Here is a 20,979-nt window from a genome sequence, read left to right as displayed (position 1 = left end):
CTTTAATTAGGGCAGATATACTGTAATACAAAATCGAGTTAAACGCTGAGGAAAAGACGACCCTCAGCCTGTTTATGCCAGTAAAGCTACAGGTTGTCAATACACCCATTCCTGTATTATTTACAATCTATTTTATTCATGTGTTCACTTGTATCATTCTCAGGACTCTTTATTTGCCTCCTTGACCGTTTTCCAGTTCTCTGCTGCAGCAGAAGCTCAATTTCCCCACAGGGATCATTAAAGTTTTATTTAATCCACCTATCTGATCATCCATCCATTCACCCATCTGTCTGTACTTCAAGTCAAGTCAGATTTTATCTATACAGCACACCCCGCAGCAGTGATTTAGCCACATTGTGAGTTATTGCTCCTATATCTACTGTATTTAAGTTGAGACATGCATTTCATATAGTAAATATGTTGCATGATACATGACATGATATTCAATATGGAATTGAAAGAGTGAGTGAGTGTGTGTGTGTATATATATATATATATATATATATGCGGTGTGTTTCTCCACATATAGTGTGCATTTATATATATATATATATATATGAGCAGTAAAACCTCAACCTACAGTAGACGACATAAACCTTTAGTTTAAATCTTAAAAGGACAAAAAGTGGCCAAAAACTTGCTTATGCGATGTGTTTCTCCACATATAGTGTGCATTTACAGGGTATAAATCCAATGACACCTCCTTGGTGATTGTATAATTGAATCTGTAAGACTAATAAGATTAGGAGAATCCCATTTTGAAATCAATGCCCCCCACCTTATTTAAGGAAAGGTTCAGTTAATGCAGTAGAGCTGCTGCCGCGGGGGGCGTCCGGCTTAACCATTCTGTCTGAGAGCCAGGGGTGTTTAGGGTTGGCCGGGTAAGAAAAGGTAAAATACACTTGAGAACACCCCTACCTTAACATGACACAGTAAGAAGGTCTAGATTCACTGCTCAGTCTATGCTCCGGTGCTACTTTCTGTGTTTTAATTCCACATTTTTCACACACCTGTCTATGCAGTTGCATACCCCTCTCACACATGCGCTTTCCTGCCAACCATAGAGACCACCCTCTGTTCCATCCAGCCCCCCTACTCCCCTCCTCCTCCGCCTCCTCCCCCTTCTCCACCAGGGACTAAGGAGGTTTTCAGCACTTGCCACGGCAGCTCGCAATGGACAGCACCACAAAGACTCAGTGATCACTCGCATCACCCGGACGCTTGACAGAAACCACAGCTGACAGGCAATCTCGCTGTTCAGTAGGGACATCTAGAGAGAGAAAGAAAGCGAAGAGAGCTTTGTGGACTACTACTAAATAAAAAAGGTTTTGAACCTGCAACCCAAACAGGCATTTTTTTTTTTTTTTTACACATCTGTTGTAGCTCCGAAACAGCATCAGCACAATGGAAGAAGACATGGACGAGGGGCAGACTCAGAAAGGTAAGAAAGTATTTTTCACATGCTTGGGTAGATTTCCTTAAGTAAATCTGACGTGGGTGTTTTGTAAGTGTGTCAATGGTGCCTCTGCAGAGACAAATGCACAAATGTTCGCCTTTCCCTGGCTGAATAGGAGAGCAGCTGTTTGTGGTAATTCCTTTGTCCACTGAGTATCAGCACTCCACTGAAGAGTGCACGTCTGTATGTGCTGTTCGGGTAGTCAGAGGGGTGTGAACTGCTTGAGCGAGGGCTGGCCTGTCTTTGTTTGTTTGATAAGGTTTTCATGCCTGTCACAGTGGCTGAGAGAGAAACATGAAGAGTGAAGAACCAAACCAAGCTTATACACTCATTATGCCATCAACTCTCAGGTTTTATCCTTTGTGTCCAAATACCCAGACCCAAGAGTCAGTGGCTGTGCGACATTTAGTGTGGAATTCATGCAGGAGCAGCGCTTTCTTTCGCTCATTTAAGAGGGGCAGTGGTTGCTTTGTGCAAAGTGGGATTGCTATTTATACTTCAAACACACACCCCCACCATCACTACCTTTTCTCTTCATGAATGATTCAATGTACAGTTGGGACTCACATAAGTAAATAAATTAGAGTGTATTTTTTTGTTCACTAGTGGATCGCAACACTGAATAGGGTTGTTACTTCTAAAGCCATCCTGAAATGTCATGCTCAGATGAACATGATGCTGTTGTCATGTAGAAAACATATTTGTCTCTACCTCCCTTGTCTCCCTCCCTCTCAGACTGATTCATGTGACAGGCATGGCTTCATATGTTTTTGTTTCTCTTGCCTACTGTCCCTCCACCCTGCAGCCTGGCGCTTCTCACAGGCACACACATGAGCTGAAACAGTTGCCATGGCACTGGCAAAGTGTAGTCATTATCTATTCTCTCTTCACCCACTCCTGCTGATGACATTTCAGCAACACAGGAATAGTTCACTGTGTCTGCGAGTGTGGGAAGCAAAGAGACAGAAAGAGGTACAGAGTCAGACTGACAGAAATCAAGAAGAAGTGTAGGCAAGAGAGATTCAGGGGGCGCAAGAGAGAGTGAGAGGTTTGGGGGGAAAAAAAAAACAGGAGGCATAATCATCGACTGTAGAGAGAATAATGGCTGCCTATATGTTATTTATGCACATCCAGTAGATACGGAGAGATTGTATTTTGTTGATTAAAGGGATTGACAAAATTGCTGCAAAATGATTTCTGAGGGTGCTGTTCGCATGACAGTTAATAATGTTTGGCATGTGTACCACAGCAAACCTTACAGATTTTGATCTAATACCTCTTGGACGCCATTACTAGGTGTGTACTCAGGCATTCCTGTTCAGAAAGCAAAATCTGTAATCTTTGCCCACTAACACAAATGTTCACCCGACTGAAAGACACAGCCATGCAAGCTGTGCATACATTTCTGCATGCCATGTCCATTTACATAGGTGACGCGTAGGTTTGTAAGGACTCTGAAATCACCTTGCCTGCCAGCTTGGTTAGCCTAAATCTGGCTCACTTGAAAACATTTTCTTCTGATTATCTGAAAAGAGTGTGGTTTTGTTGTGCAGTTTGAGTTGTTAAGCACAAGCCAGTTCAGAGACGCATAAGAGCAAAAGAGAAAGACAACATTTTTTTTCCTTTTCCTTCTTTTTTGCCCCAAGTGACGTAATTGTTCTTCTGTGTCACTTGTTCAACTTTGATGGTTAGAAAGAAAGGATGGCTGGGAGCTTAAAAGTCAAGCAGGGAAAAGTGGTTCAGGATAAAATACAAGATGCATTCGGGGCAAAACAGTAAATTAAAAACATTTTTTGTCCACATATCCTGCGTTTATAGCTGACATTTGCAGTGTAACACTAACATAAAACATTCCCAGTTTGTTAAAACAGTAAATGACCAACCTGTTGGCCTAGAAGCTGACATTCAATCTGGTCCTGGCTCCCTGACAAATGCATGCAGCCACTTAAAACCCTTTGGTTACCATAATGAAAAACCTCCATCAATCACTGTTCGAATGTGAGGAAACATTAGATTTGTTTCTTGGAGTTACTTCCTTAGAGGCTTTTCTGGGAACTTTCCATCATCTCTTTGGTAGCAGCAGTGGATTCCTTGATGGGACCACAATGTATTTCAGAGTACATTCTCAAAGACTTGTATAAAACTGTGTATTTTAACATGGACACAGAACAAGTCTTTTCAATAATCAGGTAACAGATGTTTAAAGTGTATAACACATACAAAATAACTGGATGGTGAAAATTGATCCACTTCAAGCTAATTATGCTTTAAATGGTTAATCTGGAAGTTCCCTAAACAATACTGTTACGTCACTTATATAAATACAATATAAACAAACACATAAAATACTCTGGAAAAAGTAGGTTCTTCTCCAAACCCAGTGAACTCTCACAAGATTTTGCAGGGTTGGCTTTTACCTGGAAGGTTGTGTATGCTTTCACTGTAAGTAAAGAATTAGTGTTATTAGTGGATTTAAAGACAGGATCCCATTTATTGCCAGGCTCCTATGAGATCATGACACAATAATTCAGGACAACATGTAAGATACAGTATATTAGAAGAAGGTAGCAGGGCTCACTGGTCAGCTAACTTATCAAAAGGACTGACTTGAAAACTGAAATTTGCTTGGGGTAAAAGTTATAAGGTGCAACCCCAGTTTTAAAGTCGTTCAGGGTAATAAATATGGTGATCAATAAAGTGAAAAAATAAAATTGTAAAACTTAGCATTAGCAATCTACAGTCCATCAAAGATCAAGTCTGAGATAGGGTTAAAACATTGAAACACTCAACATTGGAAAAGCATTGCTCACAGCAAAAGTTCTTTAACAATATGTCTGTGTAGCCATAACCATTTTAGAAGCTTATGAATGTCACGTAACATTGTTTTCTTATGGGAAGGCAGCTCTGTTTTATAGGGGCTTTTAATGTCAAGTGGGTACTGTCTTTACTATCCATCACAAATTTATGACCTTCTTAAAGGACAATTCAATATAGGTTTGTTGTTTTAACATGCCACCAACACCAACCAAGCTAACAGCAAACTGCAAATAAATACTAGTACTCGCACCTAAGAAGAGGAGAAGGTGTCAATGAGTGCACTCACAGCATGCTAATGTCCTTCTGTCTTCCTTTTCTGAGGCTGCAAATCTCTGATTATGAGTCAGACATACCAGGTGGGCACTGCTCACTTCAGCTGCTAGCCAAATGTAGCAGACTCACTCTGTACCAAAGGGGCCATCAGCAACAGGGGGGCAAACCAACGCCCTATGGTTGACAAAGCAGGTTTCCACTAAACACAGGGCTGAAATAACTGACGTTTTAGCAGACAAGTTCTGCAAATGAGCACAGGATGGGTAATGGTGTTTAAGAATAAACCAAAGATTCTGGAGATAGTTCAAACTGGTTCTGTTAATTGTTGCTCAATGGAAAAACTGAGGAAGGCACACCTGTTAGCTTTTCCTGAGCCAAGAATCTACTCTGCAAGGCACCGCTTCTCCGTCTGTTTGATCAGTTTGATCAGGCTTCTAACTTGGCAAGCTGTTAAATGTTGAGCATCTCATTGATATTTTTTGTCAATCTTCATAAAGCAAAACTGTTTTATATAAAAGGCAGGGAACAAACACAGTGAACTGCAGAGTTTTGCTGTATCTTTAATGGCTCATTGAGTTTCATGCACTTTGAATTTTACAGCTCCCAAAATAAATGTCAAATTTGCATTGATGTTAAAAAAGCTGCTTTGAATATAGATGATGCTGTTGTGCACCAATATGTATGACCCCGAATCAAAAAGTAATTTGGTCAATTGTAAACATTTATATTGTATATAATTATTTTTGCAGATTTGAATTATTGTTAGGGCTCAATATTGTGTTTGGGATTCACTACTACCAACAAATGAAGGCATACATCCACCGAGATTTCTCCTGTCATTCACTCAGGTTGACCATCTTGCCTTAAAGAGCTTCTAAGCATAAATAATTAAACTGGTAAATACACCAATGGAGAGTTTGCGTCCCATGATGGCCTCAAAGTATCAGCAGTGAGTTCTGGTCATGCTACAGTACACAACCTCTCTCTTTCCCTATCTCTCCTCTCTCTCTCGCTCATTGTTCTAAATCCTAATTTGCCCGACCCAAGACAAAGTCAAGGGAGTTCCACCAATTGTTCTTTGTTTGGGCTATTGCTGGATAACTTCTGAGGGTTTTCTTATTGTTCTCACTAGTATAGATTTTTAGATAAGGGGCTAACAGGTGTTCAATATATAATGATGCACTTTGAGACCATTTGCAAAGATCCATGCTGGGTCCATGCAATGATACCTCAGCATTATGATGATACTGCTGCTACTGGGAAAATAATGTACTTATGTAAAAGGCATTTCATGATGGTTTTCTAATTATTTAGGCTTTGATACTTTCAAATCATAGTTGAAGTAAGTAAAGAAAATTCAATCATTGCTTCATTCAGGGGAGAGTGTATTTGGAAACTAATCAAGTAAAAATGGATCACAACTGTACAAATTCAATCAGACACTGAAGACAGGATATTATTACAGTCTATTGTTTGGGAGCTGTGGCTTCAATCCCTACATTCCCCAGTGATGGCTGCTTATAATGTTGGCAATCAAAACATTTAAGCTCATTTCACCCTGGAAAAAAAAAAAAAGTACCAGCTACACAGTTTAAGTCTTCAAATTGAAAGTAAAAGAACAGCCCTGGTTTCTTCTCCTGAGTTTTTGACATTTGGCTCTCAGTTCGTGGAGTGAACTTGGCACAGACAAAAGACACGTCCCTGCTCGGCAGTCACGCAGTCATGCTCAGACTCCTTCATCTCTCAGCGCAAAAATAAAAAGAGGAAATCAGTGGTTGGGCTTTTGGAACTGGCCTGCAACATCCTTCTCTGCCCAGAGGGGTTATCTGTGTAACGTGTCTCATTCACTATTGTCCCACTGAATTTGTTGACATACAGTAAGTGGGTCACAGCTCTGAAGTACCCGGACTAGTCGCAGATTTTGCGCTGCCGTTGACATGGCAACCATACTGGTTGATTAAACATGCGCAGAGGAGCTGAAAAAAAAAAAAAAAAAACCTGCTTGCTTCAGGGGAAGGGGGGCTTCGCATTAAATATAGGAAAGCAACGAGACACATATACGCCCATTACTCTCAGGCTGACACAGACACACCATCCCCCCTCTGAGATTTCTCTCCCCTTCTCTCTCTCTCTCTCTCTAGGACCAGGCTCACTGCCACCCCACCCCCACACAAAACTCCTCTGCTAACAAGGAACTAATAACTGCTAGTTGAATGAGCAAAAATTTAGTCTGATTGGATGTCTTGCGGTGTAAGTGAAGTCAATATGCACTAGACATTAAATTAGATTATTATTCTCTTTTCTGTCATCTCCTCTATTTAATTTTGTTCATTTCCTCCTCTAGTGCTGCATCTTATTAATTTTCTCTGTGGCTGCAACTGCACCAAAAGCAAAGCCCAACATTCCTATTTGACGGATTTTAATTAAGGACATGCCAAAGAAGCATTGTATTAGTTGTAATCAGCCCTATATTAATTTGATGACTGACAGTATGTGGAACAAGTGCTCTTTTTTTATTTCTACTAAATTACATATAATTCAATCAAAACAGCAACAAAATGAATGATCCTCATGGTCTTAAAGACAACATGAGGATGTGCTGAGGGCTTCTAGTGCATCAGTATTAGGATCAGCATTCTTCCCTCACTTTAAAGAAATGTTGGGAGGTATAAACAAGATGCATCTGCCATGAATGTGAGCTTCAAGCTGCCAGATTCTGACAGTTCATTCCAGTGCAAACATCCTTTCTCTGCACTCCTGGAGAAGGCAGGTGTCTGCAGCCCATATTTTACTGGTGTAAATAATCCTCATCTTTGTGTCTTTGTTTCTTTCTGCATCTCTCTACTTCGTTGAGTGTGCTGACCCAAATTACACCCAAAAAAGATCATGTTGATTTTGCAAGTTTGTGCAAAGTGACGATTCTGTCAGTTCCAAATTACAAAGTTTTGAGTCACTATATGTTTTACGTTTAGGGGGAGCTCTACAAAATGTAAGTGACTGAAATCAAATTAACTATTATAATTATGTGAGGCAAATCCGGAAAGAGGAGCTTTCTTGGTGGCTCTTGAAATTCAAAAATATGTTGGCGTAAAAAACATGTCTCTCCTTTGACAAAATCCTGTAAACAGATCCAGTTGGGTAGAAAGAGGAAAGCTAATCAGTTAGGTAATAAATACATTGACTGCTAATGTCATTATGCTTTAAAGAATGGACCTGCTGTGAGCTGGTAAAGAGCAGGGAAAATTCAAATTCAAGCAGAAGGAAACTGAAGAAAGTCATTAAGGTTAGAAAAACATGCTTGAAGAATACTGTATGGATATTGTATTGTATGAATACAACAATATCTAACTCATTAGTGGGTTAACAAGGGCAGCAAATCTCTGGTTAATTAACTCCAACTGTCTCTCAGATGTTAGAGCCATGTTTTCTTTAAAGGGTGTCATTTACCTCTAAGCATTATATAAGGATAACCTCATCCCTCATGCAAATGTTGACGGGATCAGTGAGTCTGTGTGCATGCCTGTGTGCGTGTGTGTGTGTGTGTGTGTGTGTTTGTGTCCCTTTTGCCTGTCGGATATGACACTGACAGATGGAGAAGAAGTAGGAGGTAGGAGGGGCCTTGGGAGGGGGGTCATCCTCTCTCTTTGTATTAAGGAGACAGCTTCTGTTGATTGGACCGTGGTGTTTGGGGTCATGTTGGCTTCACTTTTTTTTTTTTTTTTTAATATAAACAGAAGCTTTTTTGTGTGGAGGATGAAATATTTAAAGCCCCAACGTCTCCTGAAATCCCATCTCTTTGTTCAAATTCATTAAGACTAATCCTAGTGTTGCCAGATTTTCAATTTTGGCAAGTGAAATTTATTTCATTAACACTCAGTGGGAAAAATATCCTTAGATGTTATTTCCCTGTTGGAGAGACATAAAGTAGCAGAAAGCATTTTAAATCTGAGAGTTACTTTGAAAAGAGGGTCTAATTTTTAATTTGAAAAGATTTTTATGCTCATGAACATTTGGTGCTTCGGGGATAGCCTTCAGTCTGCAATAATGTAAAAAAAATGAATTAATAAATAAAGCAATTTCAATGAGTCATTTGCCTATTTTGCAATGAAAACCATGAATTACAATATCCAAAATACTAAACCAGCTCCATATTGTGTCCTGCTAGACCAGATCAAGTAGAAAGCACAAATAAGGTTCCTCATCATTACTCCCATTGGTCCATTCAAAGCTTACTTAAAGTCAATTAAGCCATATTCCCAGCTCGACTATCGGTGGGTGCTTCAAAAGACAAGCAGCGCTACACCTGTGAGCAAGATCAATTCAAATACTTGCAGCTCCTCATCAAGCGGGGGATCTTTCATTTCCATCGCAGGTAATGTTGGGCTAAGCAGAAAGCATGAATAATGAATGTGAGAGGCTTGTGCTCTGCTGCTCTGTGCCGCTTCTAAATTATGGATCAAGCATCTAGTAGCTCCCCGAGTCAGTTCGCACCACCACTTGCCATTTTTCAGCGGCTCGATCTTGCAGTCAGTTAAGATCAATGCAGAGTTGCAGGGGAGGAAATGAGAGGATGTGGTGGTGTGAGAGGAGGTTTCGTTTAATGCATTGGTGGCAACAACACTTTTCATTAGAAATAAATCACATCTAATCAAATATCCTCAATAGCCATAAAGCTATTACAGCATTGTCCAGTAATAGTTTTAACTGTGCTCTCAAAAATATGAAGAAACACATACAGCATTAGACAAACAGCTGAATAAAGAGAAGATTATATGTAACTATACAGATGACTAATTACACTCATCAACATCCAGCCTGACCGAGTCCGATTCAGTTTTTTCTGTTAGACCATTATGCAAGACTCCCTGTGAAGTAGAAATCTTAACCTGCAATTGACATGGTCATTTCATTTCACACTTTCCTCACACACCTCGCTTTACTGGGTCCGAGGAGTTTCCTCTCCACAAACAGCAGATAATCAATCAATAAAACAATCACTCTTATTACAACCACTCACAAATTCTCCCATCTTATCCTGTAACTTCATCTTCAACTGTTTCCATGGAAACACTTCCTTCCTACATCATTTTGTTGTAGCTGACAAACTATTATAATGCAACTTAGTAGCCAGGTCTGTTATTTGAATCGGTAATACGCAGGAATGACACCTGACTTCACATATGACTGGTGCCGGGAAAAGTAAAATAGATTTCAAATTGCTACTTTAATCTGTGTGTAGAAATGTAAATAATGCAGAGGTAGTAAACCTTGATTGAGGCCATGACATAAATCATTTATATTTCTGCTCATTCCCTGTCATGTAAAGCACAGGCTCTGAACATCCACAACACCAAATTTAACCAGCATGTCTCAAAGGTAGGCAAAAGGAAGTGGAAACAGTTTTCCCCCAGTGTGAGGTTGTAATATTTGCTTCCACTTCAGGTGATTTCTGTATGAAGTTCCTTTAAAACTTAGGCTTGAATTTTTATGTTGCTGCAGCAAACAAAAGAAAAATAATGAGATTAAGTAGGAAATCAATTGAGAAAAATTACAATAAATCTTAACAGTTTTGATGCAAATACAACAGGAGAAAGCAACAAGCACTACATGCAAATCCAGCTAATCATCTAAAATGTCCACTTGTCTGTTCTGGTGAGTAATTCACATGACTGGACAGTTAGTTCTTACTGTGGCTTAAAGAGGCACACAGACCCAGAGCATGAGGGGTAAAGGTGACTGCCGTCTCTGTCACTCTCATCTTGTCAGTAAACATCCTCACTCAATAAATCCTGTCACTGCCTGCTTCCTGAAACGATAAGGTAACTCAGGATAATGAGTCCAAGGGAAGAGGCGGTGACAGAATCTCTCTTTGTCCTAGCGGGCCTGTGTTAAAGAAGAAGACATATGAGGCGCCAAGACACTGCACAAAAGGCTTTCTGACACAGGATCTGAGACTAGATATTATCTAGTGGCAATTATTTTATCATTTGTCCTGATGATTGAGCAGTAACGGTAAAATATGTGACGTCCATATAGAAAAGTGATCAGGAATTTAGGCTTGCATGTATTAGCTGGCCTACATAATGCCTTGCCACATGACAAAAATTCAAAAAGCCACAAAACACAAGTTGCAAAGGTTCAACTTTTTTGGGAATATTCTGCATTTTTTGCAAAAAGCCCTCAGTGCTGGAAGTTCTGCTTTGTCGCCGGACTGGCCTAATTCAAATGAATGAGGAGGCCGCATTTTTTCACTCAGCTGCACACAGCCTAAAATATTGAAAATACTGCAAACACTGGTAAAAGGAAAATATTTTATTTTGGCCAAATTAAGTCAGTCTGACGTCTTACAGAGATTTCCCAGTTGTCTGATCTGAAATGTCATGAGCGAACCATTTTTTTCCACAAACTGTGGCCTCAACAGGTAATGTGATGCACTTTCAAGAGATACTGTATTCTAAGTAAAAACTCTACAGACACACTGAACCCTCTGCTGAACCATCACACTTGCAAGCAATTTTTTTCTGTAATTAATCTTTGAGAGCAACAAATTCACAGTGCTTTTATGGGAGCTGTCCATGCATTGTTTGACAGTCATTTAAACAGGGACTGACCTTTTACCTTTAATCTATGACTATCAAAACTACACTATTTAACCATTCAACTTAAATTGTAGAATTGGGCTTGTGTCGCCACTCACACAAGAGTTTGACTGGCTGATAGGGAGTCCTTGCTGCAGGTTGGCAGAGTTACATGAATTAAGGTGTGAATTGGCATGAAACTGCCTGTGGATGTCGGTAGAGTGGATGTCAGGTGGCACTGCAAGTACCTGATATTCTAATGGGCACCAAAGGTGAATTTGATGTCTCTTCCCAGGTGATGTCCCGATCCCCTAGGTTGGGCTGGTATGGATGCTGGAGAAACACCAAGACAGAGATGATGTAGAAATGTTTCAAACAGCAAACAGATGGTGTAACCGCTTCAAGGAGGGATTCTCCATGACATACTGTACTCTGATTTCTGTGAAGGAAGGAGAAGCCTTTTGTTGAAACCCTACAGAAAACCCAACTATGAAGATGTGTACCTCCCCTTTAAACCATCCATTTAACCACTTCTAACTTTGCACAACTGAGCCGAGAAAACATCCACAAAAAAAAAAAAAAAGGGAAGAGAAGCATGTCCACCAGGCACTGATAACCTCCCTTTTGACTATTTCAATTGAGCCACTGATATTTTTGTATCTAACCAGAGTAGATTCGAAGTGTGAAAAGCTGGACCCCCCTCAGCAAACCTTTAATGGACAAGAGGTTTGGAATAAAGTAGGAAGGCAGAATAGACATTCTACAGTCTAGCACTGGATTACATCAGCGAGGATGCAGATAATCTAGGCAAGCCTGGGCAAGGGTTGGAGCTGCAGTAAGCGTCTGAGTGCTCTGCACAGCCCAGCAGGCAGACCAGCTACTTGGTATTCCACTCAGGTCCGGATCAGAGTCAGAAGCAAAGAGTTGAGGAGGAGGAGGAGGAGGGGGGATATTTGCTCTGACTCCTGCTTTGTAACACAGGCGAAGACAATAAGATAACTACAAAAGAGATGACGATGAAAACAGCCTTGATGAACGATCCTGAAATCTTTTATCATCTCTATAACCGACAATGAAAACCGACAGTCGTAGAGTCTCTTTTCTGTTCGAAGACAGCGGTGTGAATGCAGATGAATTTAATCATCAGCCATGATCGTGATGTAACTGATCAAGAGGAAATTTCAATTTCTACACTCATTGAATTACATTTGTACATTTCACATGCGTGTATTGATTCGGACTTCAGACAGCTACGCATATTTAGGCTGCAGCTCTCCGTTGCGATACAGCTGTAGATAAAGAGTTACAAACTGATGTAGTATAGGCTTGGGTTTGTGAAAAACGTGTGCGTGTGTGTGTGTGTGTGTGTGTGTGTGTGTGTGTGTGTGTTTAATATACTGCAATGCACTGCAAGACCCCATAAAGTCTGGTTATGTTCTGTGCTTCCACAGAAAATAAATTCCACTTCTGTTGCAGTTACTCTGAGAAATGAGTGACACAGTACCCCAAAACACACACACACACACACACACACACACACACACACACACACACACACACACACACACAATATGAGGACTCTAAGTGTTTCAAATAGACACATTTTTGTGCAGGAGTATTTACAGACTCAGCTTCTCTTTGAGCTATCTGTGACAGGAGATTGAAGTTGAACCGAGCAATGATTAGTCACCTTCAGAGGCCTCAGGGAGGAGGAAGCTGGGCAGAGAAGGACAGGGTTAAAGTTCAGGATAACTATGTAAAGCTCGGGCTGCGCTTTTAGTGCTGAATAAAATGTCAGCATGCTCTGCAGGGCTGAAGAAATATGGTGCATGGACCAAGAACACGGGGAAAATGTGATACTGCGTAGATAAAACAGAAGTGGCCATTAAATAACTTGCTCCAGCACGCCAACACCTGATGCATAAAAACAATCAGCTGCTCATAAACCAGGGAGGAGATGTACTGTAGTCCAGCTACTTCTCCTTACTGTGGCTGAGATTCTCACAAAGTAAATGGTACTACACTGTGAGTTATGCAAATGCATTCGCCCATTGGCAAACTTTTGTGGAATTATTTAAAACTGAAATTTCCTCCCATCCTGGATTTAGTTTGACAAGTTTTTTTTTTTTGTGATCACGTTTTTGTGTTTAGGATGCCTGGAATGCTGCATCAAATGTCTGGGTGGGATTCCATACCCATCGCTCATAGCCACCATCTTGCTTTATGCGGGCGTGGCTCTGTTCTGCGGCTGCGGACATGAGGCGCTGTCCGGCACCGTCACCATTCTCCAGAACTACTTCGAGGTGGTGCGGAGCCCTGTGGACGCACTGGATGTATTCACCATGTGAGTAGTAAAGGTTCAGACTGACTTTACGTGTCTATAAGCTGTTAAAAGGAAACATTATCGACCCTAAGGAATTGGCAAATTGCATACCCACAAAGAAAAAAAAAACAAAACATGAATTAAACGTATAACGTAATTTAATTTTACTTTGATTTTTGCTTCAGAACAAAATGCCATCTGTGTTGTGTATGTTACAAAAGCAAAAAGAAGAAAACAACATCTGACCCTAAATTGGATCCCTCTGCCCTGTGGCACTTTCACAAAGGCTTGTTAAAGGCTTGTTATATTTTCGATAACAGTGTAACAGTTCAGAGTAGTATGGTGCTGTTGTGCACATTTTCAGTGGTTCTCTATTCATTCTACAGGATTGACATTATCAAGTATGTGATCTACGGCATTGCTTCGGCTTTCTTCGTCTACGGCATCCTGCTGATGGTGGAGGGTTTCTTCACCAGTGGAGCCATTAAAGACCTGTATGGAGACTTCAAAATCACCACCTGCGGACGTTGTGTCAGCGCTTGGGTAGGACTAACATTTTACTGCATGTTAACTGTCAGATTTAGTTTAGATTTTGGTTGTGTTACACCCACGATTTATTGATTTATCATAGCTACTACTGTATAAAAGTATACTGTATATAGCTGCTGACCCTTTCAGGAGTCAGTTGGTAATGCAGCAGTCTAAATGTCAGGTCATTTTCCAGGGAGTTTGGTTAAACAGAGCAGAGTGAAAGGTAAAAGTTTTCATAAACTGGGAATAGGGCTGCATTTTTATTGGGTTACATTAAATGGTCTAATATTGCATATATCTCAATTTAACCAGAAGAACCGAACCATGCAGCAAAAGACATTGCAATGGTCGTGCAAAACTACATTAAACACGTTAATCAAAATAATTGTATCGTACTGCCAACAACAATAATAAAAATTAGGAGCACTCTCGTACAGAGCATACAACAGAGCTGGAGGCAATCCTAACAAGATTATCACTGGGATATAATTGCTTAGCATATCTGAACCTCCACAGGGAGGCAAAGGAAATGAGCTATGCTGTGGTATTTGTGATCAATGGGTTCATTAAGTTAGTGTGTGTTAATCTTATTCCCATGGAAATGTCCAACCCAAAATAAGTCTAGCTGGCAGAAATGGGCAAGTGAACCATGGACACCTTGGGGACCTAGTGGCTTGGGGGCACCTTGTAACCTAAAAGGATCACAGATTCACATCAGTCAGTTTGTGTACCTCAAGACCTGGCAGGAGTAGTGGTTAGTAGTTTATCACGATAAAGACACCATCGGTCTAATCCTTAAATCACTTAACTTGAAACTTGAGAGTGTTCAATCTTACATAGATTACATGAAAACTGTTAACTGACACAGCACCTACATGTGATCTGTTGCCCTCTGTTGCTCTTTCAGTTCATCATGCTGACATACATCTTCATGCTGGCTTGGCTTGGAGTGACTGCTTTTACCTCCCTCCCAGTCTTTATTTATTTCAACATCTGGAATATTTGCCAAAACGCTACCGTGCTTGAGGGGGCCACACTCTGCCTGGACCCACGCCAGTATGGTAAGGATGGATATTCTGTCTACATTTCTGCATCACTCGTATCTCTATGGCCTCCATTGCTAAACACCTCTCTCGCATGCACTGTATAAATTGCTGCTTTTATCTTAATGTTTAAGCTTAATGCTTAATGTTGCTTTTATTTTAAGTTCATTCATCAAGTATGGTCCATAGTGTTTTTCTGTTAAAATCTCCTCTTTACATTCTCACTTCAGGCTTATTATATTTGGTATATGATAAACATAACTGAATCTCCCGCTCCACAGGAATCTAATAAACTATGACAAATTTCACCCTTATTTTTTTATTTTATACATACAAAGAAACTAATCTGTTACTTTTAAAATGAAATACCATAAATGACCCAATTTGATGCTCCCTATTTTGAAATTTACAATATACTCGACCACAAATCCACAAATTATTGTCCTGAAAACTTTAATGACCCAAAACGGCATTTTGTTAAGCTGGTCCATAAAAGTCCATCATATCACTAGCTTATATGGCTGGCTCATTAACTTTAATTAGTGGCAAGTCTTTCAGTCCATTAGCCACCAGCAGCCACTAACACTGCCTCTGTGTCAACAACTATTTGTGCTGCCACCGTCACACCAGTGGCCTATATGTGGCCTGTGTGTGACTAAGCGTACAATAAGATTATATTATAGTGGTGCGTTGCCTGTTGCCACTTTTTGCACTTTGTTGTCTTTAGTGCTTTTTACTGCAGAGCACTCCACACTGGCATTTATACATCCTTTATGAATAATACAATTTATTTCAGGTATTGTGCCAATCGCTGAGGCGAAAACAGTGTGTGCTGGATCAGAGAAGTTCTACAAGATGTGCGAATCTAATGAGGTAAGAGAAAAGTTACTTTTAGGTATCAAACATTGGGAATAATCGGCACAGATGATATGAATCCATTATTGTATAACGTCTGTAAATTTGTGCTAGATGGCTTTCTAACATATGACAAATCATGAATATAACACAAGCACGATTGTGAACAGTTTGCCAGTTTAAATGCCAACAACAGCTCGACAGTCGGAATGGTGGCAATGTTGAATAAGTAATACTTCTTCAAAAGATCTCAGCCTGCTCACTACCTGCCACAACGACACACTACCACTACCTCAACCACAGAGCCACCGTCTTAGTGCCCTTGAGCGAGGCACTTTACTCAGCCGCTCTGCTGGAGCTGTTCACAGGTGTATGATAGAAGATTTTAGATGTACCAGATAGTTGTAAATTATCTGAGCGCTTGTCAGTTTACAGCGTATTGACACACATGAATACTCTGTTACACAATGTAAACAAGATAGTGAATGATAATATCAGACCAATAGTTGAAGGACTGACATATATGACGGTTTATAATCACGCACACACACATGGGTTTATGGCTGTAAAATGGAATGAACTGAATGTATACAAGTGCATTTTCTAAAAATGGGGTTTGATTGGCAGATATGTCCAGGAAACACTGACGAGTGACATGTGCTGCGATTTGTTTTTGCTACAGCTCGACATGACATTCCACCTGTTCATCTGTGCCCTCGCTGGAGCAGGAGCTGCTGTTATTGCTATGGTGAGACACCAATAAAACTTGCACCTCCCTCTCAAGGGACATAACTATATCTCTTCAGAATCGAGCACAAAACAGAGGAGCCCCTCTCTGTGGCGTGTGTTTTTAAATGTAGATACCACAGATAGCACAGGCTGGATTTTCTTTGTTTATTTCTTAACCAAAGCAGCATCTCATGTTGTCCATCAAGGACTGATTTCTCTTTGGTGTTAGCAAATCATTTCAGCTGTGGCAGGAGTTAGGTGTTTTTGACAAAGACGGTAAGTGAGGGGAGATACTGGAGCTGGGAAAATATCTGTGATTTGTTGTGGCTGGTTCATAGGTAGCCTGTCGTATCTGCCTGTGAGAGAAAAGCTGTGGAGGGGAGGGAAGGCATTTTGGCGCAGTGAAGAAGACGGGGTTTTATCTCCCTCCCTCTTTTGGAGGCGCCAGACATGTCAATGTGTTGTCATGGAAACAGGGAGAAGAAAGGCTCAGAAATTGTTGCAAACATCACTCAGTAATTTGTGAGGAGCCATTTTCTGAGAAACAGAAAGTGCTTGCTAGTCATGGATGATGGTGCACATTGTGGAAGGACTCTTTTTCCTCATGCGCTCATTTTGTTTTTCCAGCTAATGACGGAGAAAACTCACAACAGATACACTGATGCATCCGAATAATGAGCTGCCCTCAAAAAACACTTCAAAGTCTGGAACACAGTGCTAAAACAATCTTTGAAAAAAATGCATCAGACTCATAAACTTAGCGGGGGGAAAAATAAGAAATGATTTTGAATATCAGTCGTATAATTGGTCTGTCTGCATTTCATAAACGAAGAGCAGTGCAGCCATGAAACTGCCATTCCTTGTGAAAAGGGAAGCCTCAGTCTTTAAAGCACAATACATTCATTATAATCTTGGCTGCCATAGTAATGCAAGTCCAAGACCACATCTAGCATTATGCTGCCACCTGCTGGACCACTGGAAACACAAACAAGTTTTCCAGGTCTATCCACTGCATTTTAAATTCATTTGAGTACTATAAGTCCACAAGAGATAAAGCTGAGAAATTCGAGATGAAGCTCCAATGGGCTTCTATAGTTATTTACCTATTTTGGATTTTACACTGAAAGTAGCAGTGTTTCACAACTATAGGTGACCAAACAAATACGAACAAAGGTTTTTATTTGTTTAGTTTTTTTTCAATCTGCTTAATGACTTAATAATTTTCCTCACAGATCCACTACCTGATGGTGCTGTCAGCCAACTGGGCCTACGTGAAGGACGCCTGCCGAATGCAGAAGTATGAGGACATCAAGTCGAAGGAGGAGCAGGAGCTTCACGACATCCACTCCACTCGCTCCAAGGAGCGTCTCAACGCCTACACATAAAGACCAGCGTGAGGCCTGGCCCTGCCACTCCGGCCTCTCTCCCTCTCTCTTTCTTCTGTCTTTCTATCTGTCTCTCTCTCTCTCTCTCTCTACCATCCCCTCCCGAGGGGGGGGCGGATGGCGCCTAGGGCCCTCGCCACCGCTGATGTCACTGGTGCGTCATATGACAGTGTGGTCTGGGGGGAAACGTCACACAAAACTCCCCAGTCACAAACAGCATTTCAGATGAAAAAATAGCCCCTTTACCTCTCTCATGGATGGTGTTATGATTATCATTATGGCAGTTATATTATTCTTGAATACGAGTTGTTTAGTGCTGATAGTAGTTTTAGTGTAGTTTGTAGAATCAGAAGTAGCAGTAGTATTTCTGCTTTCTTTTTTTTTTTTTTTTTACTTTGAATAATTTGCATATAATTGTTTTATTTTTCTTGAAAGTTTTTATTTGATGCCAAGTGTCATTTTGCTCTCATGCATTATTTATTTTTTGCTCATTTCTGAGGGGGTACACAGGGGCTTAAAAAGGGTTTTTCAAGCACATTTCTCATGTTGTGTGTCTGGAGATTTCATCTTCAAGAACAATGTACTGTATGTGAACGGGTGGTTAAGTTTTGAAAATGTTTTAAATCTCACAATGCAAATAGTAAGCAGCGTAAGCCTTTGTCATACCAGTATTCCCAGGGATTAAAACCACTTTCACATGAAAGTAATTCAATCTGTTTTTCTATTTGAAGTTATACAGTAGCAAGACGACACAATAAATACCAAATCATTAGAGTAAAACAAATATTTGCTAGATGTGCCAAGCCTGTTAAACAGGAAACAATGACTTTGATAGATATCAAAGATGGGATTAGTGGACAAAAGATAAATTATGTCTTATTTTATGATAATCCTGCCATTTAAATGTATTTTAGGACTGTGAATGATTCCATTGTCTTTGAATCACAAGCCACAAAAGCACATGCAAACATGCTTTCATAAACCCCTTTTTTAATTTCTTAAAAGTCGAACTTTATAAATAGTAAACTCCTGTTTTTGCAGAACTCTGCACTGTATATACTGATATATCAAAGCATACTTATATGTTAAGCACTGACATTTAAGGACAATTCAGGTGAGAAGAGGAGATCACTGTGGGTCAGTCCACTTTGCATCGATCAGTCTCAGCCGAAAAAGAAACCCTGACAATAAAAAGGTTGTTGGTGTAATGGCACTACTTGGTGGAATTATCAGATGTGAGAAAAGTGTGTGTCACAGTATTTTTTGTTCATGACAGTAACTGTATTGCTTACACATCTTGATGCCATATGACTACACAGGTGGCCTGTCAGTTCATTGCCTGGCAACGTTTCATGCACTTATTTGACCATTTCTGTGCTCTCTCTAGATGTAAGCGCATTGGTGTTCAACTCAAAGTTGGATAACTGTACTGTTAGTAAAGACTGTGAATTTAGATGTTTTTCGTGGCATGGACATGCATTAATATAGTCTTATTGACTCAAAAGTTACTTCATTTCACTTCTTTATTTTGACACTTTTGACTGTCTTGCTGGATCAACCCTTTGTTTATATGTGCAGTACTAAACCCCTCACGCTTATCGCGTTATGCTACTGATATTAGAGACTGTAGTCTTTGAGTTGTGTCTGTTTAGTTTGTGATGAGCTCTCAACCATGTCTTAAAACTAATACTTGTACCAACATTGCTTACTCTGTAATGATCTGAAAAAAAATTGCTCTCAGCTTTCTCCTCGTATTAGTCTTTTGTACTTTCACTACGAATGCTTAGTAGCAGGCTTTAAATTGAATATGTTTTGTACATTCATGTGCCAACAGCTTGAGGTGGCTTATTTTACCTGTATGATCAAATTTGCTTGCATAAATAAAATTCACTTGTGTACTTGTTAATAAATACTTGATGTCGCTTTTGTCCATTTTGTTTTGCTGTCAAGCAGTCCCACTGGTGGTGTGACAGGATTTGTAAAAGCTACTGTATGAGCCCATATTTCACTGTCATTAAGGTGAGTCATGAAATATGTCAGGCAGGATTAGACTGTAGAAAGATCGATGACTATTTTGAAAGGAGAAAGGAAATTGATACTCATCAGCAGGGGCGCCGTAAAGGGGGGAAAAGTTAGGACGATTCTAAGGGCCCTTGACTGAAAGGGGGCCTCCCAAAAAAAAAAAAATATATATATATATATATATTTATATTTATATATTTTGGTGAGGGGGCCCAATGTGATATTTTTTCATGGGGCCCAAAATCCCTGGCGGCGCCCCTGCTCATCAGGAGGAAATACACTCAGTAACTACCTCATACCACTAGATGTCTCCCTCTCCTCTGTCAGCCAGAAACTGGGAAAATAAATAGTATGTGTGAAAATCAATGATTATAACTGCACTAATAAGATTAAGCACTGTTGATTATTAATATTAGGCACATTATAACAACACAATTCAAGTTTTGCTTCTTAAACTGAGGTCGTATATGAATAAGCAGTTTCACACTTTGTGTATAGGAGGTTCCTAACATGTTATATATTATCTGGTACCAGAAAGTCGAAAGCTCAAGAATCAATTTAGGTAACATAACTAACATAATATTAATCTTGATCATAAAACCATAAATACATTTTTCTATTTACCTGCAGTAGGTTGTATTTGATTTTAGTTTTGTCCTCCTGATACTACACTGTATCTAAAAAATGTTTCCATGAGAAATTGTTTATAAATTAGATTTGGGCCAAGGATCAGCTGATTTGATTTGATGGTGATGCAGATACAGAACTTCTAACATTTGAATCCAAGACAAAAAAAACAATTAAGATAGAGGCCAAATCCCAGACTTGTGTTTGTCACAAAGTCCATTTCAGTCAAAATGTTAATGATAGGAATGATGTCACTTGCTGTGACATCAAAACACAGGACTGTCCAGAAGATGTTTGCACTCTCCGAATGCCTGTGTATGGAGCCATTCAAGTCAACCCA

The 20,979-nt window shown here is 40.0% G+C and overlaps 1 protein-coding gene across 1 annotated transcript; it reads left to right on the top strand.

The window, feature by feature from the left end:
* Positions 1-1,023: 1,023 nt before the first annotated feature.
* On the top strand, positions 1,024-19,912 carry gpm6aa (glycoprotein M6Aa). The gene is made up of 7 exons (XM_023398152.2): positions 1,024-1,441; positions 13,276-13,468; positions 13,834-13,990; positions 14,886-15,039; positions 15,818-15,894; positions 16,559-16,624; positions 17,838-19,912. The coding sequence occupies exons 1-7, from the start codon at positions 1,405-1,407 to the stop codon at positions 17,988-17,990; spliced, it is 837 nt and encodes a 278-aa protein (XP_023253920.1). The 5' UTR covers positions 1,024-1,404; the 3' UTR covers positions 17,991-19,912.
* Positions 19,913-20,979: the final 1,067 nt, after the last annotated feature.

This window comes from Seriola lalandi, unplaced genomic scaffold, assembly GCF_002814215.2.
Source record: "Seriola lalandi dorsalis isolate HSWRI2012SDOR001 ecotype SW California unplaced genomic scaffold, Sedor1 jcf7180002054972, whole genome shotgun sequence".
NCBI classification, from domain to species: Eukaryota; Metazoa; Chordata; class Actinopteri; order Carangiformes; family Carangidae; genus Seriola; species Seriola lalandi.
Note: the sequence above shows the minus strand (reverse complement) of the source record. Positions and strands in the feature narration are given on the sequence as shown.